Below are 21,489 nucleotides of genomic sequence, written 5' to 3'. Positions count from 1 at the left end.
GAAAATCATCTAATCCAATCTCATCTCCAGATTTAACCATCCCAAGACCAAGTTAACATTTATATTAATATCTACAGAGTACCTTATAAGTATTTTAAATATCTTACTTAATCCTTCACACTAATTCTAGGAGATGGGTATGAGTTTCCATGTTTACAGTTGGGGAAATTAAGGCTTGGACAGGTGAAATGATATATCCACAGTCACAAAATAAGGATATGGAAATGTGGAGATTTGAACCCAACTATTTGTCTCCAAACCCCTTGTTCATTCTTCTACACCTTACTGTCACTCCTATGGTATTAACTCCACCTCTTCAGCTGCTTAAAGTTCCCCCGTATCATTTAATAAGCTAAAACTTAAGTCAAAAGTGCTCCCCACCAAAATCAGCTGGTACACACTGTCCCCTATTCACGGAGCTAGAGACCGATGGAGAGGAAATGAAGATGTGGGCCACATGACCCAGAGCTTCATCCTGGGCTATTTCCCACCAATCACATTCTCTCCTTTAACTGCATCTCTTAGGTTTTCTAGATCTTGCAAGATTTCTTCTCTTCCCCTTCTTTTCCCTTCTCCAGAAGTCTACATTGCAATACACACTAAATCAAAGGCTCTTGACTTCAAGTCCTGACAACAGTAGATGGGTATGAAAGCATATACTTCTCACAGTCTTCTCATTTCTCCCCCACACAGTCCTGAACAAATGGTCCGATGTACACACTCACCCCCTCTACTTCCCTACTCCACTTACAACTCCCAGACGTGGATCCACTTCTTAAATTGTATACTCTGCATGAGTTCTCAGGGGGTAGAAAGAGAGAAGGTAGAGTAGGAGGCAGAGAATCTAAAGGTAAAGATTAAACCACACACACACACACACACACATACACTCGGGCATCCTCTTCCTGGGGACTCTAACATGCACAAACCTGAGACATGAGTGATGGTTAAAAAAATTTGGGTTTTATTGTTTTTGCTAAACAATACTAAAAAAAAATCATTTTGAAGGCAGGGCTTGAATTATTTAATTTTGATCCATTTATTTAATTAAAAAAAAGAGGAAGGGGAAAGAGATCATGGCCAAAAAAATAGTAGTTATCCCCCACCCCACCCCCAAAGCTCTAGCCAGTCACATGAGCATCACCCACTTCCCACTCAGTGCCTGATACTCAGATGGTGGCACACTCTGCCCCACTGGACCACCCTGAAGGCACTGGGGCAACGGATGCCAGTTTTTGCTCTCAGCAGGCTAGTCAAACCAGACAAACTGGTGGGCTGAAGTCCAGAAATTCTTTCCAGGTTTTTTGCCCATCGGCTGAGCATATACAAACTGTCATTAGCTTGTAAAATTTAAGAGGGGGTGGGAAAGAGTATAAGAGCAGGAGGTTGGCAAGAGAAGAGAAACAAGAGGTCACCCAAACTTTCCCCTGGGCTAGTGGCTCTGGATACAGACTTATAGAGAGCTTGGGACAGGTAGACTCCAGGTTTCTTATGAAAGAAAATCATTCCTTGAGGAAGAGCAGAGATGTGCCATGCAAAATAGTTCTTTTAGCAGAGGGCACAGGAGACAGGTCAGCTGATTCTCCCATCTACGAGATAGGAAAGTGGTGAGGAGGTTCTTCTAGTACCATAAAGTAAGACAAAAGGCAGAGGGAGAATCCTGAGGTTTTGGCCAAATGTAAGAATGGAACACACAGAGTTAATGACTAAAAAGCCATCAGGACCCCTCAAAGCCAAATCCCATCTGCATACACTGGCTCTACAAAGTGCTGCAGGAGATTCTTGCTGTGAACTAAGTCAAGTCAGTTGCCTGGCTAGGGGTGGTGGAGAGGGCAACACATTTTTATTTTCAGAGAGATGAGGTGGAAGAACGGCCATGATCTAGTAAAAAGAGACCTGCAAGAAGCAGAAAATATTTAGAGAACATTTTAATATATATTTTCATATATATATTTAAAGTTAAGAAAAATAAAACTAATTCAAGCCATGCCCTGTGCAAAAAAAGAAGAAAAAAAGGAAAAAAAAAGAAAAATTTAAAGTGAGACCTCTTGTCTGCTGCTCTAGTCTCAACTTAAGTATCACAGTCATCTTGTTACTTTTATTTTGGAAGAGAAGATGTAAAAGTTTCTTTCAATCACTCAGAAGGCCAAGTGTTGCCACTTATAAAAACAGAATGGCAGGGACAGACTAAGAAAGGACAGTCAGAGGTAAAAGGGCAGAGCAGGAAAGGAATTTTCAAAAATAAAATTAACAAGGCGACTGTTCCACAAGGGGGCTGTGAAAAGGACATGGTGGACCGAAGTCTGTTAGTCAAGTAATGATTCAACTTTTAAATTATTCTCTTGTTCTTTTTTGTTGGGTGCTTTGTTTGTTCAAGTCTAAGATTTGGAAATGCCGACCCTTTGTTAACAAGAGCCAACAGGAAATACAGGATCCCTCCCCTCCCCCGGCCTGCCTCCGCTGTAGCCACCACCGTTGCTTTCTCGGCTGGATGCTGGAAGAGTCCTGTGTGTGTGTGGACTCAGGATGACAGGGCAGCCTCCTTCTGTGGTTGCTGGGCTTGTGAACGCTGCAGTATCTTTTGGCTTTCCACGTCTCTAAAATGTTTTTCAACCTGAAAGAGACAAGCCGGCCTAGATCAGAGAAGAAGACGGGCACCAAGGCCTCCCATACAGTTCACCCCAGGCTTTGAAAGCCCAATCCTGGCTGTCTAGCTCATGGACTATTCAGGCACCTTTGCCCCTGCTGTCTGCTGGCATTCCCAGCAGCAAGGTAGGCAGAGGCCTTTTGCTTCAGCCACGTTTTTTGCAGCTTCAGCTAAGATTGGCTAAAAGAAGGTGAATCTATAAACTAGAGTATGAAGAGAGACTATTATGACCCAAACTCCCTCCCCTCTTCATGCAAGTGCAGAATGGAAAGCTGGTAGGGAATTACAGTGTTAAACTTTGTACATCCATGATGTTGGTCTCTCAATGCTCAGTTTGTTTTCTCAAATGCTGCAACTCAATCTACAAAGTCAGGTGACACATGCAGAGTCAGAGACACCAACACTAACTGATTTATACCAACTAGCTCTTCCTAAGAAGAATCCAGCCTGGGATAAGAGGAACTGCTCAGGCTCAATACATTGCCATGCTCTGGCTAATCCCCAAAAGCCACACTGCAGAGGACATGGGGCTGACCACTTATTTTGTTCCACACTGCCTAAAGATTCTGTCCCCACAGGAGCGTCCAAGCCATAGCTGCAGATCACCTCAGCGCAGGGAGTCAGGGTGCTAGCAGGCTGGTTGTGTGAGAGGAGGCAGGGATGACAGCCTGCCAGCACAACAGCCTGTGCGGATGCTGGAGAGGGTGAAAGAATCATCCTCACTCTAAAGTTTCAGGGCTCCTTTACTTACTATTTTGCGTACATGGCTCAGTGCACTCCCCTCTTTGCCTTTACAATTTTCCACTTGATATGGAGGTGTAATAACAACTTCTTCCATGACTACGATGTTTTTTTCTTGCCATTTACAGTCTTTAATGCTGGAAGAAGACAGCAGGTCAAAGTTACCTCTTGCGGGCATCCATTCCATACCTCCTAGCTGATGAGTAAGTAACTCCAGAAAGCTGACCCCAAGGTTCCTGGCTCACTACTCAGCCAACAATTAGATGCCAGCAGCCCATAAGGAGTAGTAGTCAAGAAACACTGGGCACTGCTGACTAGGAAAAGAAATGAAACTGATGCACATTTCTTCTGAGGAGGACCCAGAAGAATTATTCTGAAGCATTAGTGACTTCAAAAAACATAGAAACTTGGTGGCAGCCTCAGAAGTCCAAACCAAATGGAATTACAAATAAACAGCTAGATTTAATTTAAGTAGCAGCTAGGGCAGGGATTGGCAAAGTTTTTTATAAAGGGTCAGACAGCAAATATTTTAAGGACAATCTCTATCCTGATTATTGAAATCTGCTGCTGGACCACAAAGCAGCCAAAAGTGATACATGAACAAGTGAGCAGATATGTGGCCTGCTGGCTGTAGTTTGCCAATCTTTGGCCTAGAGGGAATAGACACCTCTAGAAAAACAGGAAAACAAACTCCTAGTCTTACTGTGGTCTATACTCTGCCCCCACCACCACCCAAAATGAAAGCTGCTCCTGAAACTAACCGTACTCAATGATCAGAAAGCTGGGCACTTGCCAGCCTGGGAAAACCCATTCCAGTTCCCACTTGGGGAAACCCAGGGCAGCTGCCATTACTAAGAGTTCCTTCACATACCTGTAAATGTTCAGATACTCACACCATGGCCTCAAGCAGCTCTGATGCCAGCTGCCATCTGTGCACCAGACCCAGGTGGTTAAATAGGGTAACAGAAGGCAGTGGGGGAGGGAGGGGGAGTGTCAAATGTTTCAGTTTTTCAGCAGCTAGGGAAGCTAGTGGAGAGTCAAATGACTTCTGCTGTGACAAAATGTCTTTTAGGAGGTGGCAATAAGGTGGCCTTCTGTTCTCCCTAACTCCCTATGTTCACCCAACATACAATTTGAAAGGGTGAAATAGAACTTTCTCTTAATAAAACTGCACCAACTTTCAGAGAAAGGCAAAGGTCAAAATAATAAAAGAAATCACTAGTTCTAATTATAGGATACCAGTCTGAAAGGGACTCTTAGGGATAATCTAATCCAAAACTAAGTTTTACAGAGGAAGAAACTGAAGCCCAGAGAAGACAATTTGCCCATGAATACACCACTCTTCTGTATGGAGGCACCCACGCCCCTGGACACTGACATACTACCCTGCTTCCCTGGTGACTTTCAGGAACATAACTAGCCCAAACTTGGCCACCAGACAGACAACACAGTCAGGCAGATCACACCCAGGACAAGAGACCACTATGCTCCCCCAACTCACGTCTTATGTATGGTCTGGAAGAGCTGCTGGCCCTCTAGGGAGACACCAGCGCTGATTGCATAGGCCTGGCTCAGCTTCTCCTCCTTTTCTGTCCGTGCTTTGCTGGCAAGCTAAGTGGGAGAGGAAAGAGAAAAGCATTTGCCTTCATTCTTCCCACTGTCAGGGCCTACGCTGAGGAAAGGAGGCTGGAAAACACTGGTTTGGGTAGATTGTTTTCTCAGAGATCAAAAGTGAAAAAAACACACACACAATTTACCTACAGAGTTCCTGCTATTCCTGGCAAACACTCCTTCCTTCCAGTACTTACTGAGCACCTACTTAGTACACTGATGCTGTAGAACACTGAAGACACAGACACAGGCACACACATACACATGAGAACACACAATTTGTCCTCAAACACCAGATCCTTAAAAACACAAGGAGGTCACATCTCCAGCACATTCCTGAAGTACCTAGATGTTTAAAAAATTCTTAAACATTTATAATCTGCTTTAACAGTGACCCTTCAGGTTCTACAGGGCAAAGTGTAAATGAAGCACTTTGGTAAGGCATGGGTTTGATTAGGAAGAGAAAAGGAGGCCTTCAACTGGCTTATGGGGAACTTGGGAAGTCTCATCCCTGCCTCTGAGTTTCAAAGACTGTTGAGGGAAGACGATGTGAGCACAGAGCTAGCTCATAGACACTGTTGTTTCAGTCTCCCTGGGTGAAAGAGGGAACAAAGGCCAAAACTCTGCAGTGGTCTGAAGCCAGAGTTCCTTTTTCACATGGTCCCCAGGACACAGAGAGAGAGATACAACAGCAATAAATAAATAATCTTTCAAGCCCGGTCCTGCCATTCTAGCCCAATCAGGCTAGAACTTCATAGAGAAATAAATGCACAGGGATGATAGCGGTCCCCTGAGCACTGCCAATCCCAACTGCATCAAGAAAGCACTCAGATTCTATGGAAAGAGAACTGCTGCGACGTATTTTAAGCATCAAGCAAAGCTTACTCAGTTACCAAGAAAACCCTGATAACACAGAGTTTCCTTCAGTCTCACTTTCTAAACAGTTTGTAGAAAATCTGAAAGTCTCCAAGGAAAAGGAGGAAAAACTGGAGGGCAGCCTAACTTCCTGGATTAACCAAACTCCTGCAGAGTTCCTAGGAAGTGACTAATGGTCAGGCAGATGTTTACCCCATGAGGAGGCAGGAGGGTCTCGATTCAAGGTCTTTTTTTCCCCCTGAAAACCAAAACCTCCTAATGTTGGATCAGACAAAAATGCTTCTATAAAGCTTGCGTTAACTACATAGTCTGGGTTCTAAGAGTAAAATATCCTTGTCACCTACATAGTAGATTAAAACTATACCATCGCCCATTCATAAAAGGTTCTGGGAAACCAGGTATCTATGCAGAATGTTTAAGGATAGAACTGACAAATTAAGCTGGACAAGGGTGTGTCGGGGGGGCTTTTGAATTTCTGCCAGAGGTGTAATAAAATGGGATATAAATCTCAGCCAGAAGTAATCAATTTGGACAGCCTGAGTAACTAACAACAACACAGTAGTTTTAGAATAACTATTTCAAAATACACCCCAGTCCCACAAACATGCCAGTTGTACAATCTCTCCTATAGGCTCAGAAAGCAAAGGAGAATGGACCAGATGATTCTCCATTTCGGCTTATAGTGCACAGATCCCAAATGCTTAATGATAGGAGGGGGAATCTTGGCAGTCAGCAGAACCCAGTGTAAGCTGACTGCATTTCAATTTGCCCCAACCCCTCAACTAGTCTACCTATACCTGCAATTGTGCTTTGGAGTCTGATCTCAGTGCAAACCCTGAAACTTCAGTTGTCAGTTTACAGATTGTATTTTCATCGCAATCTGAAAAAATGCTCAAATCTGGTATTCAGCTGCACAGATCTGCTTTTACCAGGGAAGTTGCACAAATGGGGTAAATTTCTCCCACAGAGGACCCCATCAATCAGGTGTGTGGAAAACTACCCTCACAAAAGTAATCTAGACGTGCTTCTTCTCCTCAAAATTGGAGATGAGAGAAGGGAGATTACCTTGCTCTTTTTAGACATGTTCTTGAAAAATGGATGAGACTCCTTTTGCAAAGTGACTACCACTCTACCCTCAAGTTAGCTGTTATGCAGATATAGATCTCCCCACATATTTTTGTAAACTAATGCATAGCTATAAATGGGCCAGTTATTCCAAGTTAGTAAATTTACAGTTAATGTCAAACCACCAGAGGAAATTAATAAAAGCTGCCCTCAGGAGAGGAGGTTTTGTGGGTTTGCCTTGTAAGTTTAGGAGGGTCATCAGGATTGCAGTTTTTCAATTTACTTCAGTGACTTTCACCCTATTATATACAACCATTTTCAGTGCAAACATGCTAGCTGCTAACGTCTCTTCCAAGCAAAACTGAAGCAACTAACTGGTTAGAATCTCAAAGAATATTAAAGGCACCAACTTTAAGAAAACACTGGGTTCAGAAAAATCGAGAAGCACAAACCTACTTACTAATGTACATGTGGCTCAACTGAAATGACTGCATGAGACAACCTGCGTTTGCCTGCCTCTCTTTACCTTTTGTATGATTCCCAGTGAAAACAAGTTATTTATTGTCTACCATCTAGTGCTTCCTCCTGTGGCCATTTTATATATAGCATCTTGATGTGGGCAACAGAGAAAAGTGCATGAATCTGATACCAAAGCACATCAATATTAAAAGGCTTCTGGTCATGCCTGCTGCTGGGTAGCCCTTCAGTGACTGAATGAACACCAACAGTACACATCTCCCTGCACTCAGCGACTCAGAGAAGAGGAAGGAGCCAAAACAACAGCAACAAAAACCAAGCAATATACACTTCATCTTGTTAGTCACCAGCTGGGCCATCTTATTTCCACACATCCAGCCCAGGAAAGCACAGGTGCTGTGGGAAATCCAGAGGGAGTCCTATGGCAAGTATTTAATGGACTATGACAGCTGATACAACACAGGAAGCAGAGTGCAGAAAGGAACCTACTGGATGTGACCTACTGACTCCAATGAGCCACTGTTGTCTTCTCTGTGCACTTGGGCCTTCCAACCAGCTGCCCTCACAGAGGGGTTAGAAAGCACTGCAGCTGCTGTCCCAGAACTGCCGGGGCTGCCTGCAAGGCCTGTGGAGGCTGAAGGATGGCAGGCCGGAGCAGCCAAGGACAACTGTCATGCTAAGGGCCCATGCTTGCTCCTGCTGTTTCAATTGTGGGGCACACTCTTAGAAAGCCCTCACTCTTTGCTAGCAACAAGCTCTCAAAAATGTTTCTTCCAACTATCAATGCCCCCATGTCTTTCCTAGCTGAAAGCTCCTGTCTGGAAGTTTCTTAAAAAAATACTATTCTTTACAACCTGGGATAGTTAGGATCTCCAAAAACAGAGCACCCTATCTGAAGTCCTTCCTGTACTAACATGTAACAATGAATCAAAACTTAGAATCAAAGAGGGGAACAGCAGAGCCAAACAGGCTTGATAACACTAAAATTCAAAGAGCTAACTTGATCTTTCTCCATGCTAGGCACAGAGCTACTACACACTTTACATGTAGTAAACATTTACTCCACACAGCAATCGTATGAAATGGGATTAAAATCACTCTACTTAATAGATGGAGAAACTAAGGCACAGCGCACAAAAAATGTGCCCCAGTTTACCAAGCCACAAAGCAAGGGTCTGGATTTGGAACCCACAGTCTGACTCCAGAACTCATCTCTTAACTCTGCACCACACTCAAGTGGTTCCGCCTTAGAGAAATGCTGAAAGTACTACTGAATATCTGGCTACAAATTTGAATGCAAAATGTTTTTTAAAAGGAAAAATGTATTATGATTCAGCTGTCACCTTCTTTTTATCAGTGCATTCTGGCACTTCTATCAATGTCCCCAGTACAGAACACAACTGCCTGCCTTTTAGTGAAAGTCCTCTTTTCTGAAAAGAGGCCAAGAGTCATTCTAAACCTGAAGAACATCCTTTATTTCTTTTGTTAAAGGTAATTCACGGGAATGTCTTTACGAGAGAAAACATTTCAGGCCAGTAACAATAGGTATTCCCTGGACCCATCACTTTCTGATGTGCCAAGACTAGAGAAGCCAAGTCAAGCAAGCCTCCTGCACTTGAACGTTAAGATATATTAAGTGTTTTGAGCTATGATGAAAAAGACCCTGGAAATCCAGGGGCCACAGCACCACCTTAATCTGCAGGCTTTGGCATGATACTTGTTAAACCATCATATTGCTGCTGTACAAACAGACCAGCCTCAAGTTAGTCAGTACACACTACAAAGTTTGATCTTTCACCTAACCTAAAACAAAAACTAGTTGTCGGCAAAGTCAGTAACATGGCTACAACAGACAATTAAACCTCCTGGACATTAGAGTAACAACCTAGTGCTAAGCCCCTGCAGCCAGTACTGCTATGGAACCCTACACGGCTTCCATAGGAAGAGAGAACACTGGTTGAAATGTAAGCTGAAATTTGACTTCAACAACCTATCTGAGAGTGTGCACTTAAATTAGCCATCTCCCACATGGCTGTGATTTTGGAGAAAGATACTCTGGGCCAAGTGTGGGTAGGTAAGCTGTAAAGCACTGTAAAAATATTAGGTGTTAACATTATTATAATATTATTAGCATGGAGAAGGCAGCTTGTGGGTCACTTCAGAAAAATCCATATAATCCAACCTTCCTTCAGCCAGTGAGCTCAGTGCTCTCCCCCTTCTGGTTTCTGTAGGAGCTGCTAAGAGGCTGTAAATACTAAACAGAGTATCTTCCAAAATATAAGTGGAATAGTATGTTGGAAAATGCCTTTAACTTTATGTGCCAACACGGGCTCCACCTCTGGAATACAAAGTTGATTTTATTCAGTGATAGTGAAAGAGCCATGCACTGTTGTTTCCTGGGCCCTAAAGAGAGCAGAGAAGGCAAAGTAAAATAGAAGAGCCACCCTTTATCCGCAAAAGAGAGTCCAGCTCAAACCCCTGCCGACTACTCGCTAGCTGCACGCACCAACCTGAGCAAGATGTAGAACTTCTCCTGAGTCTCAGTCTTCATCTGGGGCCAACCCTGAAGTTGGAGTTGAAGTTCAGTAAGATGTACACGTAAAGCAACTAACAACAATACTGGCACTTAACTAGTCTCTGTCCTCCCTTCTGAGAACTAACAACCTCCAGTTTAAGCTCACTGACAGAATGCTTCAAAAAGTTTCTAAACAGTAGGGATGGACAAACTGAGCACCTTCCAAGTCACTTTGATTCCACTAAGTGCCCTGTCTTTATCTAATAAGTTACCATTTATTCTTCAAGACCCTACTCTATTGTTACATCTGAGAAGCCCTCCCTAAAATGTTTACTACTCTATGCCAAGTGTTGGCAAACTACAACCTGTGGGCCATATTCAGCCAACCACCTGTTTCAGTTAAGTTTTATTGGAATGGCCATGCCCATTTGTTTACAATAATATCTGTGGCTGCTTTTGTTATAAAGACAAAACTGCATAGTTGACAGAGAATGTATAGCCCATAAAACCTCAAAAATACTTACTATTGGGCCCTTTACAGAAAAAGTTTGCTGCCCCCTGTTCTGCACTATCACACCACCTTGCTCATAACTATTAACACTGATCCTGCCACACTGTTGTCACTAAATGCTGCTGTCCCCCACCACTTCCAACAAACATGAGATTCTTGAGGGCAAAGGCAGTGTCTTAATCACTCTGCCTCCCAAACCTGGGAGGGAGGGAGAGGGAAGGTGTAAAAAGGGAAAAGAGATCTTGATTATCACAGGTTCACAGAACAGTTCACAGAGGTTAAGTGACTAACACAAGGTCACACAATTCATTAGCAGCCCAGCAGTAAAAAGAACCCAGTTCTTCAAACTCCTCACATTCTACTATGCTGTTAGCTTTTGGAAAAGTGTATAGATCCTTTAATTTTCTAGTTCAGGTACAAATTGTTTCCCTCTGCAGAGTAGTTTCTGGTATTTACCTAAGCTAGACTCAAAATTCCAATGCTAGAACTTGACTGCACCACTTGTTCTCCCTGCCCCTCCCAAGTCTGTTCTGTGCCAGGAAAATTAAACCAGTTAGAATGCCCCTTTCTCAACACTGGATGAGATACCACCATCAACCCACCAGTTAAGTCCTGACTTTGAATCAGAGGTGGAGTGCAAAGGTGGTGGCAAAAACTCACCTACAGCACAACTCTGCCAGTCACCTGGGCTCAGCAATTTGTCTTTTCATGTGGACAGCAATCATCCATACACCCTCATGGTGTCAAGAAAGCCCCCTTCAAAACCAAAACCCTTGACACAGCTGCAATTTATTACAGCCTGAAGTGAGGCATGAGCCCTAGCCCAGAGCATAGCACGCTCCACCATAACTCTCTCAGGCTGACCCCAAAGTCTAAATGCCACTGAATGTGACCTCCTTCAAAAGACTATGACTTTTAAGATAGCCATCTATTACCCTCCCTCTCTGACTTCATCTGACACTACTCACTACTTAACAAGGCCCTGTCACTCAACAGTGATAAGCTCTTCCTCTTCACCCTTCACTTGCATCTTGATGATGCTTCTGTGAGGGAACAGCTTCTGCCAAGAGCCAGATGCAAAACTTATTGGTGGACTCCAACCTGGGACCGTGGCCTTGAAAACATATTCTAATCAAGTCAGCCATAAGGTTAAACATAGCTTCTAGAAGCCAGAAAAATTTTATCTGACAAAAAAGTATACTTTCCCTAGACAAGTAGTTATTTCCCTTCCCACATTTACACTTAATATGAACACCTCTTAGCTCTTACCAATATACACATACCTAAACACAGGGTGGCCAGGTAATCTGATTCTACTTGGAAATAACTCCATGACTCAGTATATTAGGGTCAAGATATAGTCAAGAGCCCAGGTAACAGGATAGGTCCATGAACACAGGCCACAATGCAGTAGCTCTCCTACCTCAGAAATTCACTCACATTTAAGAATTAACTCTCAAATCACCAGACATTCTTAACATTAGTGCTAAATCTTAGCTTTGAAACTGGTAGAACTCAAAACAAAAACCAAGTCAATTCTTCCCTCAGTGTGACATCATACCTAAGGGCAGGCACTAAAGTCAGGTCCTTCTAACAGTGAACTTTGTGATTCTTCCATTTTCTCAGCCTTACCAGGCCCCTCTATCCCATGACTCAACTCCAAACACCACCTTTATCCAAAGGCAGCCAACTCATTCTTCATTACCATGAATAAGTTATTTGAATGTCTCTTTTTGGTTCCATTTGATCACCTGCTGCTTGTTACTAAGGTTCAAATGGGTAAGAAATAGATTAAAAAAGACTGACAAATCAATCAGTGGTTTGGTAAGGGAGGTGGACACCTTAAATCTGTGTATTTTATTTTTCTATGTTTTCTCTTTTTCTGCCTCCCCCATAATACACAGGTAATCTCCTCCAGAAAGTCTTCTCCAACTCAGAAAAATGGTAAGACTTACAGCTCATTTAATGCACTGGATGCAATTATCTAAATAATACATACAACTTGCCTTGGCCATGTCAGTGAGTTCTGAGTCTCGGCAGCTGAAAGCACAGCCTCATAGCTTCTGTGAGTGCTCACTCTAACCTCCAGTACTCAGGCAAGTGTTTCAATTAACTATGCCAGCCGGTAACACTGTCCTAGAAATTCAAGTTAATTCTGGTCACCAACAAGAGATTGCCTAAAAACATCTTTTAATTAGACATATTATATGTTAATGGTCTCCAATACAATTCTGATTTTCCCCAATCTTGGGATGGCAACTTTTGTCAATGTCAGATACAATGCCAGGAAAGATTGACACAGTAATAACATCAATATTCTTAGCTGCCTTCTCTGTCATACTGTCCCCCTTCCCCTATCTTGCCCCTATACAATAATTCAAGGAACACCAGTTGGCTATACATAGCTGATGCAAGGAACAGAACTAACATCTGCCAACTTTAGTCAACTTGACCTAATCCTCGTAACTCTTAGATAGGTACTAACACCCCACTTTCACAGTGAGGAAATGTATGCTAAGTAAGGTTAAGAGGCAGAGAAGTGAATTTATAGACTCATCTGCTTGGTTCCTATGTTTTTTCTACTAGACCACATTGCTCCCTGACCATACAACATCCATGTTTCTCTTTACTTAGGATTATAGATATCGTACTCATTTCATTTCACCAAACTACTCTTATATACATACACTCCTTGGGCGAAGCACACAGAAGTAGAAAAGACATGGGACTTTGCTGTCAAAATATCAGACCTGAGTTCAAATCCCAGCTCTACCACTTACTAGTTGTATGACCTTAAGCTAGTGCCTCAACCTCTCTGAGCCTCGGTTTATTCTGCAAGATGGTGATGGCACTCACACCATAAGATCTCTTGTCAGGACTAAGTGAGTCTACTTATTGCTAGTTCAGAGAATGATACATAAAAATATTAGTTACCACACTACTAGCTATATAAGCTAGAACAAGTTACTTAAACTGATGAGCCTGTTTTCTCATGTTAAATGAAAAGAATAAATTCTAAAGATCACACAGCATGATTGTAAGGAATAAATGAGACGTGTTGAAGCTCTTTGTAAACTGTATAGCTCTAGCAAACTTTAAGGTATGATTCCCAGCAGAACTTATCACGTCTTGCACAAAACGGATTTTCAATAAACATTTATTAAATGCTTTATAAAAGAACCTTGTTAATGTTGACTTCTCCCAAACCAACTCCTGAGAGCAGTACTATGGGCAATCTTTATCACTAGAGAACAAGATGCAGAGCTAATTCAAAGGAACCTGTTAAGAAACACCTTACTTCACCTTACCATGTGGATCCTAGTGCTCTCATCCTCAAGCAATATTTAAGCCTTCCTCATGACAGAGTGAACAAACAGTCCACATGGCAAATAATCTGAACCTCACTTGTGATTGTCATTGGTGTGCTTTTGTACTTTATTTGTAGGCATCTGTCTTCAAAGTCAAGAAATTTGGAATGCTTTAACAGTGTATAATGCTACTGTGGAGAAGGTGATATTCAAAACTTCTACCTTCTGCAACCCCACTATCTTCTCCCAAGCTTCCTCTTCCATCCCACTGCTGTGGCGACATAGGACTTCTCAGCCTGCAGTGAACCGTCAATCAAATGCAAAACTGGCTCATCTCCAAGAATTGCTAGTTCATACCTTCCCTAGTTGGGCTGGAATTAAATATTTCCCTGAAAAGCCCTTCTTTTCCATTTCCTGCCAGGTCAGAGTAAACAAATATCCAATTTATATCAACAGGTTTAATTAAACACAACACTTACTATGTCAAAAAGATGAGCCAACATGTGATGGTATCTTCCACTGAAGTGGGATACACAGGTAGGGCTCCCCTAGACTGCAAGCACCAAGTTTTCCTCCAGGGATCTCAGAGCACTTAGTTCCTTCTAAGATGCTTAAACAATCTTCCACCTTAAAAAAGAACACCCAAGTCCATTCTCTTAAATGAGATGAACTTTTCTTGTCATTCAAACAACATGTAAACAGCTGCCCAGATGAGCTGTTTTCAATAACAGCCCAGAAGGCTCTTCTAATTCTAAGGGAACCCAAGGAGAAATCACAAAGCATCCTCAAAGGTTGGTTTCAAGGGAAGGCCAATATAGCTCACTCAAACATCTCTTCAAATGAAAGAGTAAATAAATGAAATCCAAAGATAGGCCTCCAAGATAATTTCAGTTTTTAGTTTCTGACTTCTCTTCCCAGCAAACCTTTTTAACACTTGGCAGCAGGCCACAAAGTAAGAAAAGTAAGGATTTCTGGTATTCCCCAAACTATTACTTCCTGCTCCTTTCTTGAAAGAGTGGGTAAACAATCAGTTTATAGCAATACTAATAAACCACTGAAACTGACCAGCAGAGAGCAAAACCTTAAAGGCAAAGATAATCCACAAACTAAATACCAAGAACTATTTTTATTTGAGGTCAAATATACAACAAATGCTTAACAGCTCCCACTTAATAAACAGTCCAACTGATACCACTCCAACCCCTCAGATAAATGGTGGCACTTGTTGATCACAAGAGCAGAAACTCAGCATCTTTTAAATTTGAGAAAAATCATGCCCTTTTAAAATTATCTTTACTTTAGTGACAGACTTCTCGCACCCCATAAACACTAAGGGTAACTTAGACCTGTTGTTCTCCTCAACATACTAGGAATAAACTATTTCACTTAAATCTTTTAAATCTCTTCAGATAATAGAAGACCACCCAAAGAGCTCCTATACTCTAACAGGAGTTATCTGACTAAGGCAGTTTCAAAAATCTATAGGTTTCTAAGACTGGAGCATTCTGTATGAAACAGCCTTTAATATGAACCCAAGACCCTTCCGAATCTGTCCTCAGCTATTACTAAAAAAAGAGCAGCATTTCACTGGAATCTGGAAAAAAGGGAGTTCTAGATATGAGGTAACTACATTCTCCTAGCCTCAGTTACCCTCTCCTCTATTGTTTCAGCTGAGTATTTCCCCACTTTGCTGAACTGTAGCCAACACACCCCATTCCCAAGAGAGGCAAGAGAATACACAGTACTACAAGATTCCTCTAGAGGGAAAAACTTCCACCACACTAATTCAAGAGATGTAAGGAGAAGTCAGCTGTTACTAAAATCAAAGACCTTACTTACTCATTCAACAAATGTATTAAGCACCTACTCTGGGCAAGAATCCATATAATTAGTGATGAGCAAAACAGGTATGGGTCCCATCCTCAAAAAATAAAGTATGGTGAGATAAGTAAACAAATGATATACAGTTTTAATTATAAAAAGGCTATGAATATGTAAATCTTAGGTTCCAATATGCCCAGGACACACCAATCTATACTTGTCCCAGTATAAAATGAAAGCACCCCCTTTACTCTCAAAAATGTCCCAGATGAACTACACATGACCTTACCTCTGAAAGAAACTGTACAAAAGCATAATAAGGACAAATTACTTTAGACTGGGTACTCAGAGAACACTTCTTGGAAGAGGTGCCTTTTAACTAAGTCCTGACGGATAAGGCTCCAGTCATCCTGGAAGGAACAGTGTTCCAAGCAGAAGGACAGCAAAGGCTACAACAGGGCTTGGGTATTAATATACTGATCAACATGAACTCGGCTGATAGAACTAAAGAGTCAAAAGAAAGAGTGATTTGGGAGTTCCCAGAGATCAATTTTACATCCAAGATTAAAATATCCTAAACTTCAAACATTGTTAGAGCTTGAAATTCAAGTAGAAAGACAAAAAAATGAAACTCTAAGGCAGTGCTTTTCAAATTTTTGTAGGTCATGAATCCCTCTGAGAATCTGAAAAATACTCTATCTTCATTCAGGAAACATACAGTCATGTTTGCACACATGCACAATTTCGGGAAGTTCCCAGGCAACACTGCTACCCAACTCCACCAACACCAGTAATTCACGCATGGACTCCAGGTTTAAAAAAAAAAAAAGGCCTCTTTCACAAAGGACAAAAGCAAACCACAATTCTAATTCTCTGTTTGGGCATTAAGAGATTATCTTAAAATCTTCTGAAGATATCCAGAAACAGGAAAACTAAACTGATATCTTTTTTAAAAAAGATACCAGAACAAGTAATTATAAGTTAATGAAGAACAATGTATCACCAAGAGTCAGTGAGCCCCAATTTTCCCACCATTTTGGAGGGCCAAAACTGCCCTCAAGTCCTTACCTTACTAACATTGAGTGAAGCTAGGGGAGGCGGGGTTTCTGTTCGGTCATTAATTATTTCCACTTCTGAAACATACTGTAAGTTTATGAGCAAGATGTCTGCATGGTTGGGCTTTCCACTGGAAGAGGGACATTCTGGTGAGAAAATAAAGTTAAGGAAAATAGGGGCAAGCAGAACACTGACACATCTCAAAAGTTACGGAAAACACAATTCACTCAAGACATATAAAAGATGTGCCACGATCAAGAGTGGAGAGCCTCATGAGAATCACAGCTCTCCTCAGGAAATCACTGCTGTCACCTTCCTCCTGCTCATCCCCATAACCAAAAGATCTCAAGCTTTTCAAAGCCAAATACCATCCAAATAGAGAGAAGAATAATGCAGCTTTAATGCCATATGTATACTGTTTGTCTTGAATCTAATGAACCACAAAAGAGGCAGTACTTTCTGTTCTTGGTATAATACTCCCTATGTTAGTATAGCGCTCTTTTCACTTTTTCAAATTTGAGACTTCCCACACTAGAGCACAAGAAAGGAAGTTCACTCAAAATGACCCAACTAGTTAACCTACTCATTTCATTCATTCACTCACTCACTCATTCTCCAACCCTTTATCAAGAGCATACTGTATGCCAATTAAAAGCAGAGTAAGTCCTCATTTCAAAACCCTTCCAACTAAACCACTAAAGTAAAAGGTCTTACTGGTCCAGGTGAAAATTCTTCCACTAAAAAAGCAACCGTTCTTGCTGTAAGTTTCAGAAGACATCTTCCTATAAGCTTGAAGTGTACAACCAGTGGTTATATTAATTAAATTACCTGCCACTCAAATGCAGCAGACTCAGTAGGAAGCTTCCTTCTGAAAGATGCCATAAAGGATTACGCCTCAAAAAAACAAAAACAAAAACAAATAAACCCACCTGTGGCTCAAATAAAAGGGCAAGAGGTGGCACATTTATTACAACCAAGAAGTATTTTGTTTCCAAGATTGAGTTTCCTGGAGTAACTCAGAAATCATTTCCACCCCAAAGAGGCAGCCTTTTCCATTCTGATTAACATTGCCACTTTCAAAAGGGGAGGCCACTTCTATGGAAAAGGACTCCATGTGCAGCACTGAGCAAAACAAAATAACTTACTCTTTCACCTGTAACCTTCACATCCCCACATAAGCCTCTGAAAAACGTGGTCCTCTCTCTGGACCAGGTTTCCAATGCAAACATCCCCACAACAAAAATTTTCAAACTGAGAAACCTGAAATTCAGCACTCCCCGCCCCCAACGGCACCAAGCATACACGCAACAGTAAACCAAGCCCCTAGCCCCAGTTAAGATACAAACTCTGTACTGCAATTACTCTCCCCAGAACAGGCGAAGCCCATTTGGTCACCACCCCACCGCCCTTCCTCGGATCAAATCCCATCAGTAGACACCCCCTCCTAAACTCCATACCCTTGCCCTACTGGCAGCTCCTTACTCTACACACCCTCTTCCCCGCATTTTACCCGCCTCCCCTTCCATCCGGGCTTCAATCCACAGCCCCCTCCCACGACCACCCCCTCTCCTCATCAGTGTCCTCTCCCATAGGGGTCCCTCCCCTCCAAGAGCCATCCGCGTGTGAAGTCCCCCTCCACCCACCGACCCTCCCCCGGGGCTCAGCTCCCACAGTGGTGGGAGACAGGGTCCCCAGAGCGAACCGAGGGACCGCGAAGAGGGGGAGGGGAGCTCAAGGTTGTGCGCATGCGCCCCGGGCGCCGCGGCAGCCGGTCGCCCCTAGGCCCGGAGAGAGCCCCAGCCGCCGCCGTCGTCCCCGACCCCCCACCACCACTACCGCACGTACACGCCGGCCCGGCCACGGGCAACACGCAGGGAAGGATACTTAATGCCAGCATTTTGGACTGGTAGTCGAAGGCTACCACCTCGCCCTGCAGCCGCTGTTCCTGGCACGTCCGGCACGACACCTGGCTCCCAACGCTGAAGTACTCGCCCGGAGGAGCCGCCATCTTGGGAGAGCAGCCGCGGCCGGCGGCGGCGGCGGCAGGAGCGGGCAAAAGCCGGGCCCCCAGTGAGCGCCGCGACGCGACGCACGGGGCGTGCTGACGTCCCACGCCAGGGCGTGGTTTGGTGCTGGGTGGGGCGGAAAGCCTAGGTGGAAAAGGAAGACTAAATAAAGAGGAATCTGAATAATTACGTTTGTGCAGCTGTCCCTGGTTGGTAAAATGTTGCTGGGTCCATTGTAGAAGTTAAAGATAAATGACCTACGTGGCATGAAAAGGGAAAGGAGGGAGCTTCCGTCTCCGTTATGTGCACACCTTGACACAAGTTTAATGAATGAACTCTGTATTTTACATTTGAGGAATATGAAGCCGAGAGGACTTAAGGGAATTTGCTTGAAGTGATTATACCTAAATATAAAGCGGGAGTGGAAAGAACATTGGTTGTAGAATTAACTAAGCCGCAATCAGAATACCAGGTTTGCCACTAAGTCATACAACCTTGAGCAAATTATTAAAGCTGATCCTGTTTCTTTATTCCTTATGTATTATCACATATTGAGCATCCAATAACCCTTAAAGGTAAGGAGTCAATATACTCCTTTTACAGATAAAGAAACTAAGTCTAAGACTATACCTGTCCAGGATCACACAGCTAGAAAGGATTCAGTCTGTTTCCGTGTTACTTACTGCTATACTGTATTAGATAACACCTCATAGATTAGTTAGGCGATTAAATGAGATCTGTACAAATGCATGGCATGTACGCATCTCATTAAATCTTTAATAAATGATAGTTTTTTCCATTATCACCCAACACCGTTGCAACTCAAGATGCTTCCCCATCTTTCATCTTGCCCTCTCCTCTAGAATCCCAGACAAAGGACAGGAGAAGCAGAGGCAGAGACAAAAGGGGGCCTTGGGGCAGGAGTTTTAAGCCCTCCATTTAATATCCATCAGATATACAAAACAAGTTTTCTTAATATGTGAGTACTATGAAGATGGATTTTCAAGCCCTACAACCCACCCACAATCACTGACTGTCCTCCCTAACCCACTGTAAGTCCAGGGAAAGAAAATCCCGGGGCAAAATGCCTCTAAAAACCGAAATCAGTCAATGGGAGAAATAAAGTTTAAAACCCGTTTATTGCTTACAAACTGCAGTTCAACGCCGTCTCTCTCTCCTCTGCTCCCGAATAAGCAAGCAAGCCAGCCAGCCAGCCCCTCCTCTTAAACTCTCGGGTTCAGACGCGCCCTCGGTTGCCCAGGTAATTTCCCCGTTTGGCATGAAGATGAACTTCTCTCCACTCCTGAGGATATGCAAATGTACTAAAGCCAGGCGAGATAATCTGGAAATGTTACAATTTTACCCACATCCCCTACCCACCCGAGTATAGAAATTCTGGAACCTCTTGTATGAGTAAAAACGGGTTGAACTTTCTCTAGTCCAGAGGGAAGAAAGTAAAAAAAGGCCAGCCCTAGCCTACTTAACCTGAACAAAGTTCAAGTGTTTCCGCGCCCTGCAAGAAATATCAACTAACAATGTTAGCCATATATTAGTAAAATCATTATGTTAGAATAAACATACTGCTCCCTCATACTTTTTTTTTTTTTCAAAGAATTTTCATGTCTGGCCCCCATATCAAGTCATAATGTAACTGCCACTCCATGTTTTATACTGCATAGTGATTACAGGTTTTCATATATGACTGCCAGGCATTGTTAGGAAAGACTTCCTGGACGAAGTGAAAAATCTGAGACCTGAAAGACTGTATATGCCAGGACCCCTAAGAAGAGAGACTTTGCGATTTCAAGGAACGTAAAGTAGCTCCGAAATATTATGAAACGTAGTGTGAGGATAGGTTGTCTGGCTAGAGCTGAGTAAACTTTCAAAGACAGAAAATGTAGGCTTTCTCCGTGGGGCATCAAAAACATTTAGCAAGGGATTGAGTGAAATTAGATTTATATCCAGTTTCCCCGCCCCACACGTTTTTAATTAGTGAAATTAATCTCTTTCCAAGAAGAACCCAAATTTATATTCTCATTTTCATCCACCCATCAGAAAACTCTCCAAGAACAAAGTTGCTTGAGGTAAGAAGGAATCCAGGAGCTTCAAGTCTCCTCCTACCCCCACTTTGCCTCTAGGCATGACCTCGCCTAGCAGAGATTTCTATTTTCGGTGTCTGTTCCTCCAGAGAATTATTCCAAATTTTGTCGTGGGTGTGTGCCCCTCCTCTAGCCATACCAACCCAGTTGCAATCTCAGGATTTACCTGCCCGCAGGGTTTTGGAAGACTCGAGAAAGGAAAGGGGCAAAGCAAGCTTTGAACACTAGGAGGAAGTGTGACTTGGTCTGTACTAAGAGTAGAAATTAACAAGTATTTAGGAAAGACTCAAAATTAAGAGGCTTATCTTTCAGCCTTCAAATCATTAGCGGATAAATTCGGGCGGAAGTCTTGAGCTGGGGAAGGAAAAGAAGGCACCGACTGATTAGTGGTGTGTGCAAATTTAGGGTCGATTCTCAACGCCGATGGGGAATGCCTGACTCCCCGGAGGAGAGGGTGTCCGTAGCGATCTGACCATGAGATCTCAGAATATTTTTGGAGGATATCTGTACTAGAGAAGAGAGATCTGGTCTGTTAGAGGATTCCAACCCCTGGAGATCACACAACCACCTTCACAGCAGCAAAGCAAAGACCCTGTGCGCGCCGCCGACCCACAGGGTTGGTTACTCAATCACTTGACCCGGAACAGTAGCTGGAGCCGCCTCTACGCCGGATGCCCACGTGCTGGTAACAGCGGCCACGTGGGACTCTGCGGAAACGCCTTCGCAAAGGTTTGTCCCCTGTGCTGCCCAGTAGAG

The 21,489-nt window shown here is 43.0% G+C and overlaps 1 protein-coding gene across 1 annotated transcript; it reads right to left on the bottom strand.

Moving 5' to 3' along the window:
• Window positions 1-941: 941 nt before the first annotated feature.
• LSM12 (LSM12 homolog) lies at window positions 942-18,745 on the bottom strand. The gene is made up of 5 exons (XM_036883233.2): window positions 18,513-18,745; window positions 16,641-16,774; window positions 4,890-4,999; window positions 3,399-3,525; window positions 942-2,614 (listed from the first exon to the last, which is right to left on the bottom strand). Exons 1-5 carry the CDS (start codon window positions 18,634-18,636, stop codon window positions 2,522-2,524), a joined length of 588 nt encoding a protein of 195 aa, XP_036739128.1. The 5' UTR covers window positions 18,637-18,745; the 3' UTR covers window positions 942-2,521.
• Between the last annotated feature and the right edge of the window lie 2,744 nt (window positions 18,746-21,489).

This window comes from Manis pentadactyla, chromosome 4 (genome assembly GCF_030020395.1).
Source record: "Manis pentadactyla isolate mManPen7 chromosome 4, mManPen7.hap1, whole genome shotgun sequence".
In the NCBI taxonomy this organism is placed as follows: Eukaryota; Metazoa; Chordata; class Mammalia; order Pholidota; family Manidae; genus Manis; species Manis pentadactyla.
Note: the sequence above shows the minus strand (reverse complement) of the source record. Positions and strands in the feature narration are given on the sequence as shown.

Bases quoted from the DNA above. Each gene is read 5' to 3' on its own strand.
- LSM12 (XM_036883233.2), bottom strand. From the start codon at position 18,636: ATGGCGGCTCCTCCGGGCGAGTACTTCAGCGTTGGGAGCCAGGTGTCG. The intron at 5,000-16,640 runs GTAAGGACTTGA...TCTCCCACTTAG, and splicing joins CTTCACTCAATGTTAGTAAG to CTTGCCAGCAAAGCACGGAC. The intron at 3,526-4,889 runs GTGAGTTGGGGG...GTCTTCTTCCAG, and splicing joins TTCCAGACCATACATAAGAC to CATTAAAGACTGTAAATGGC.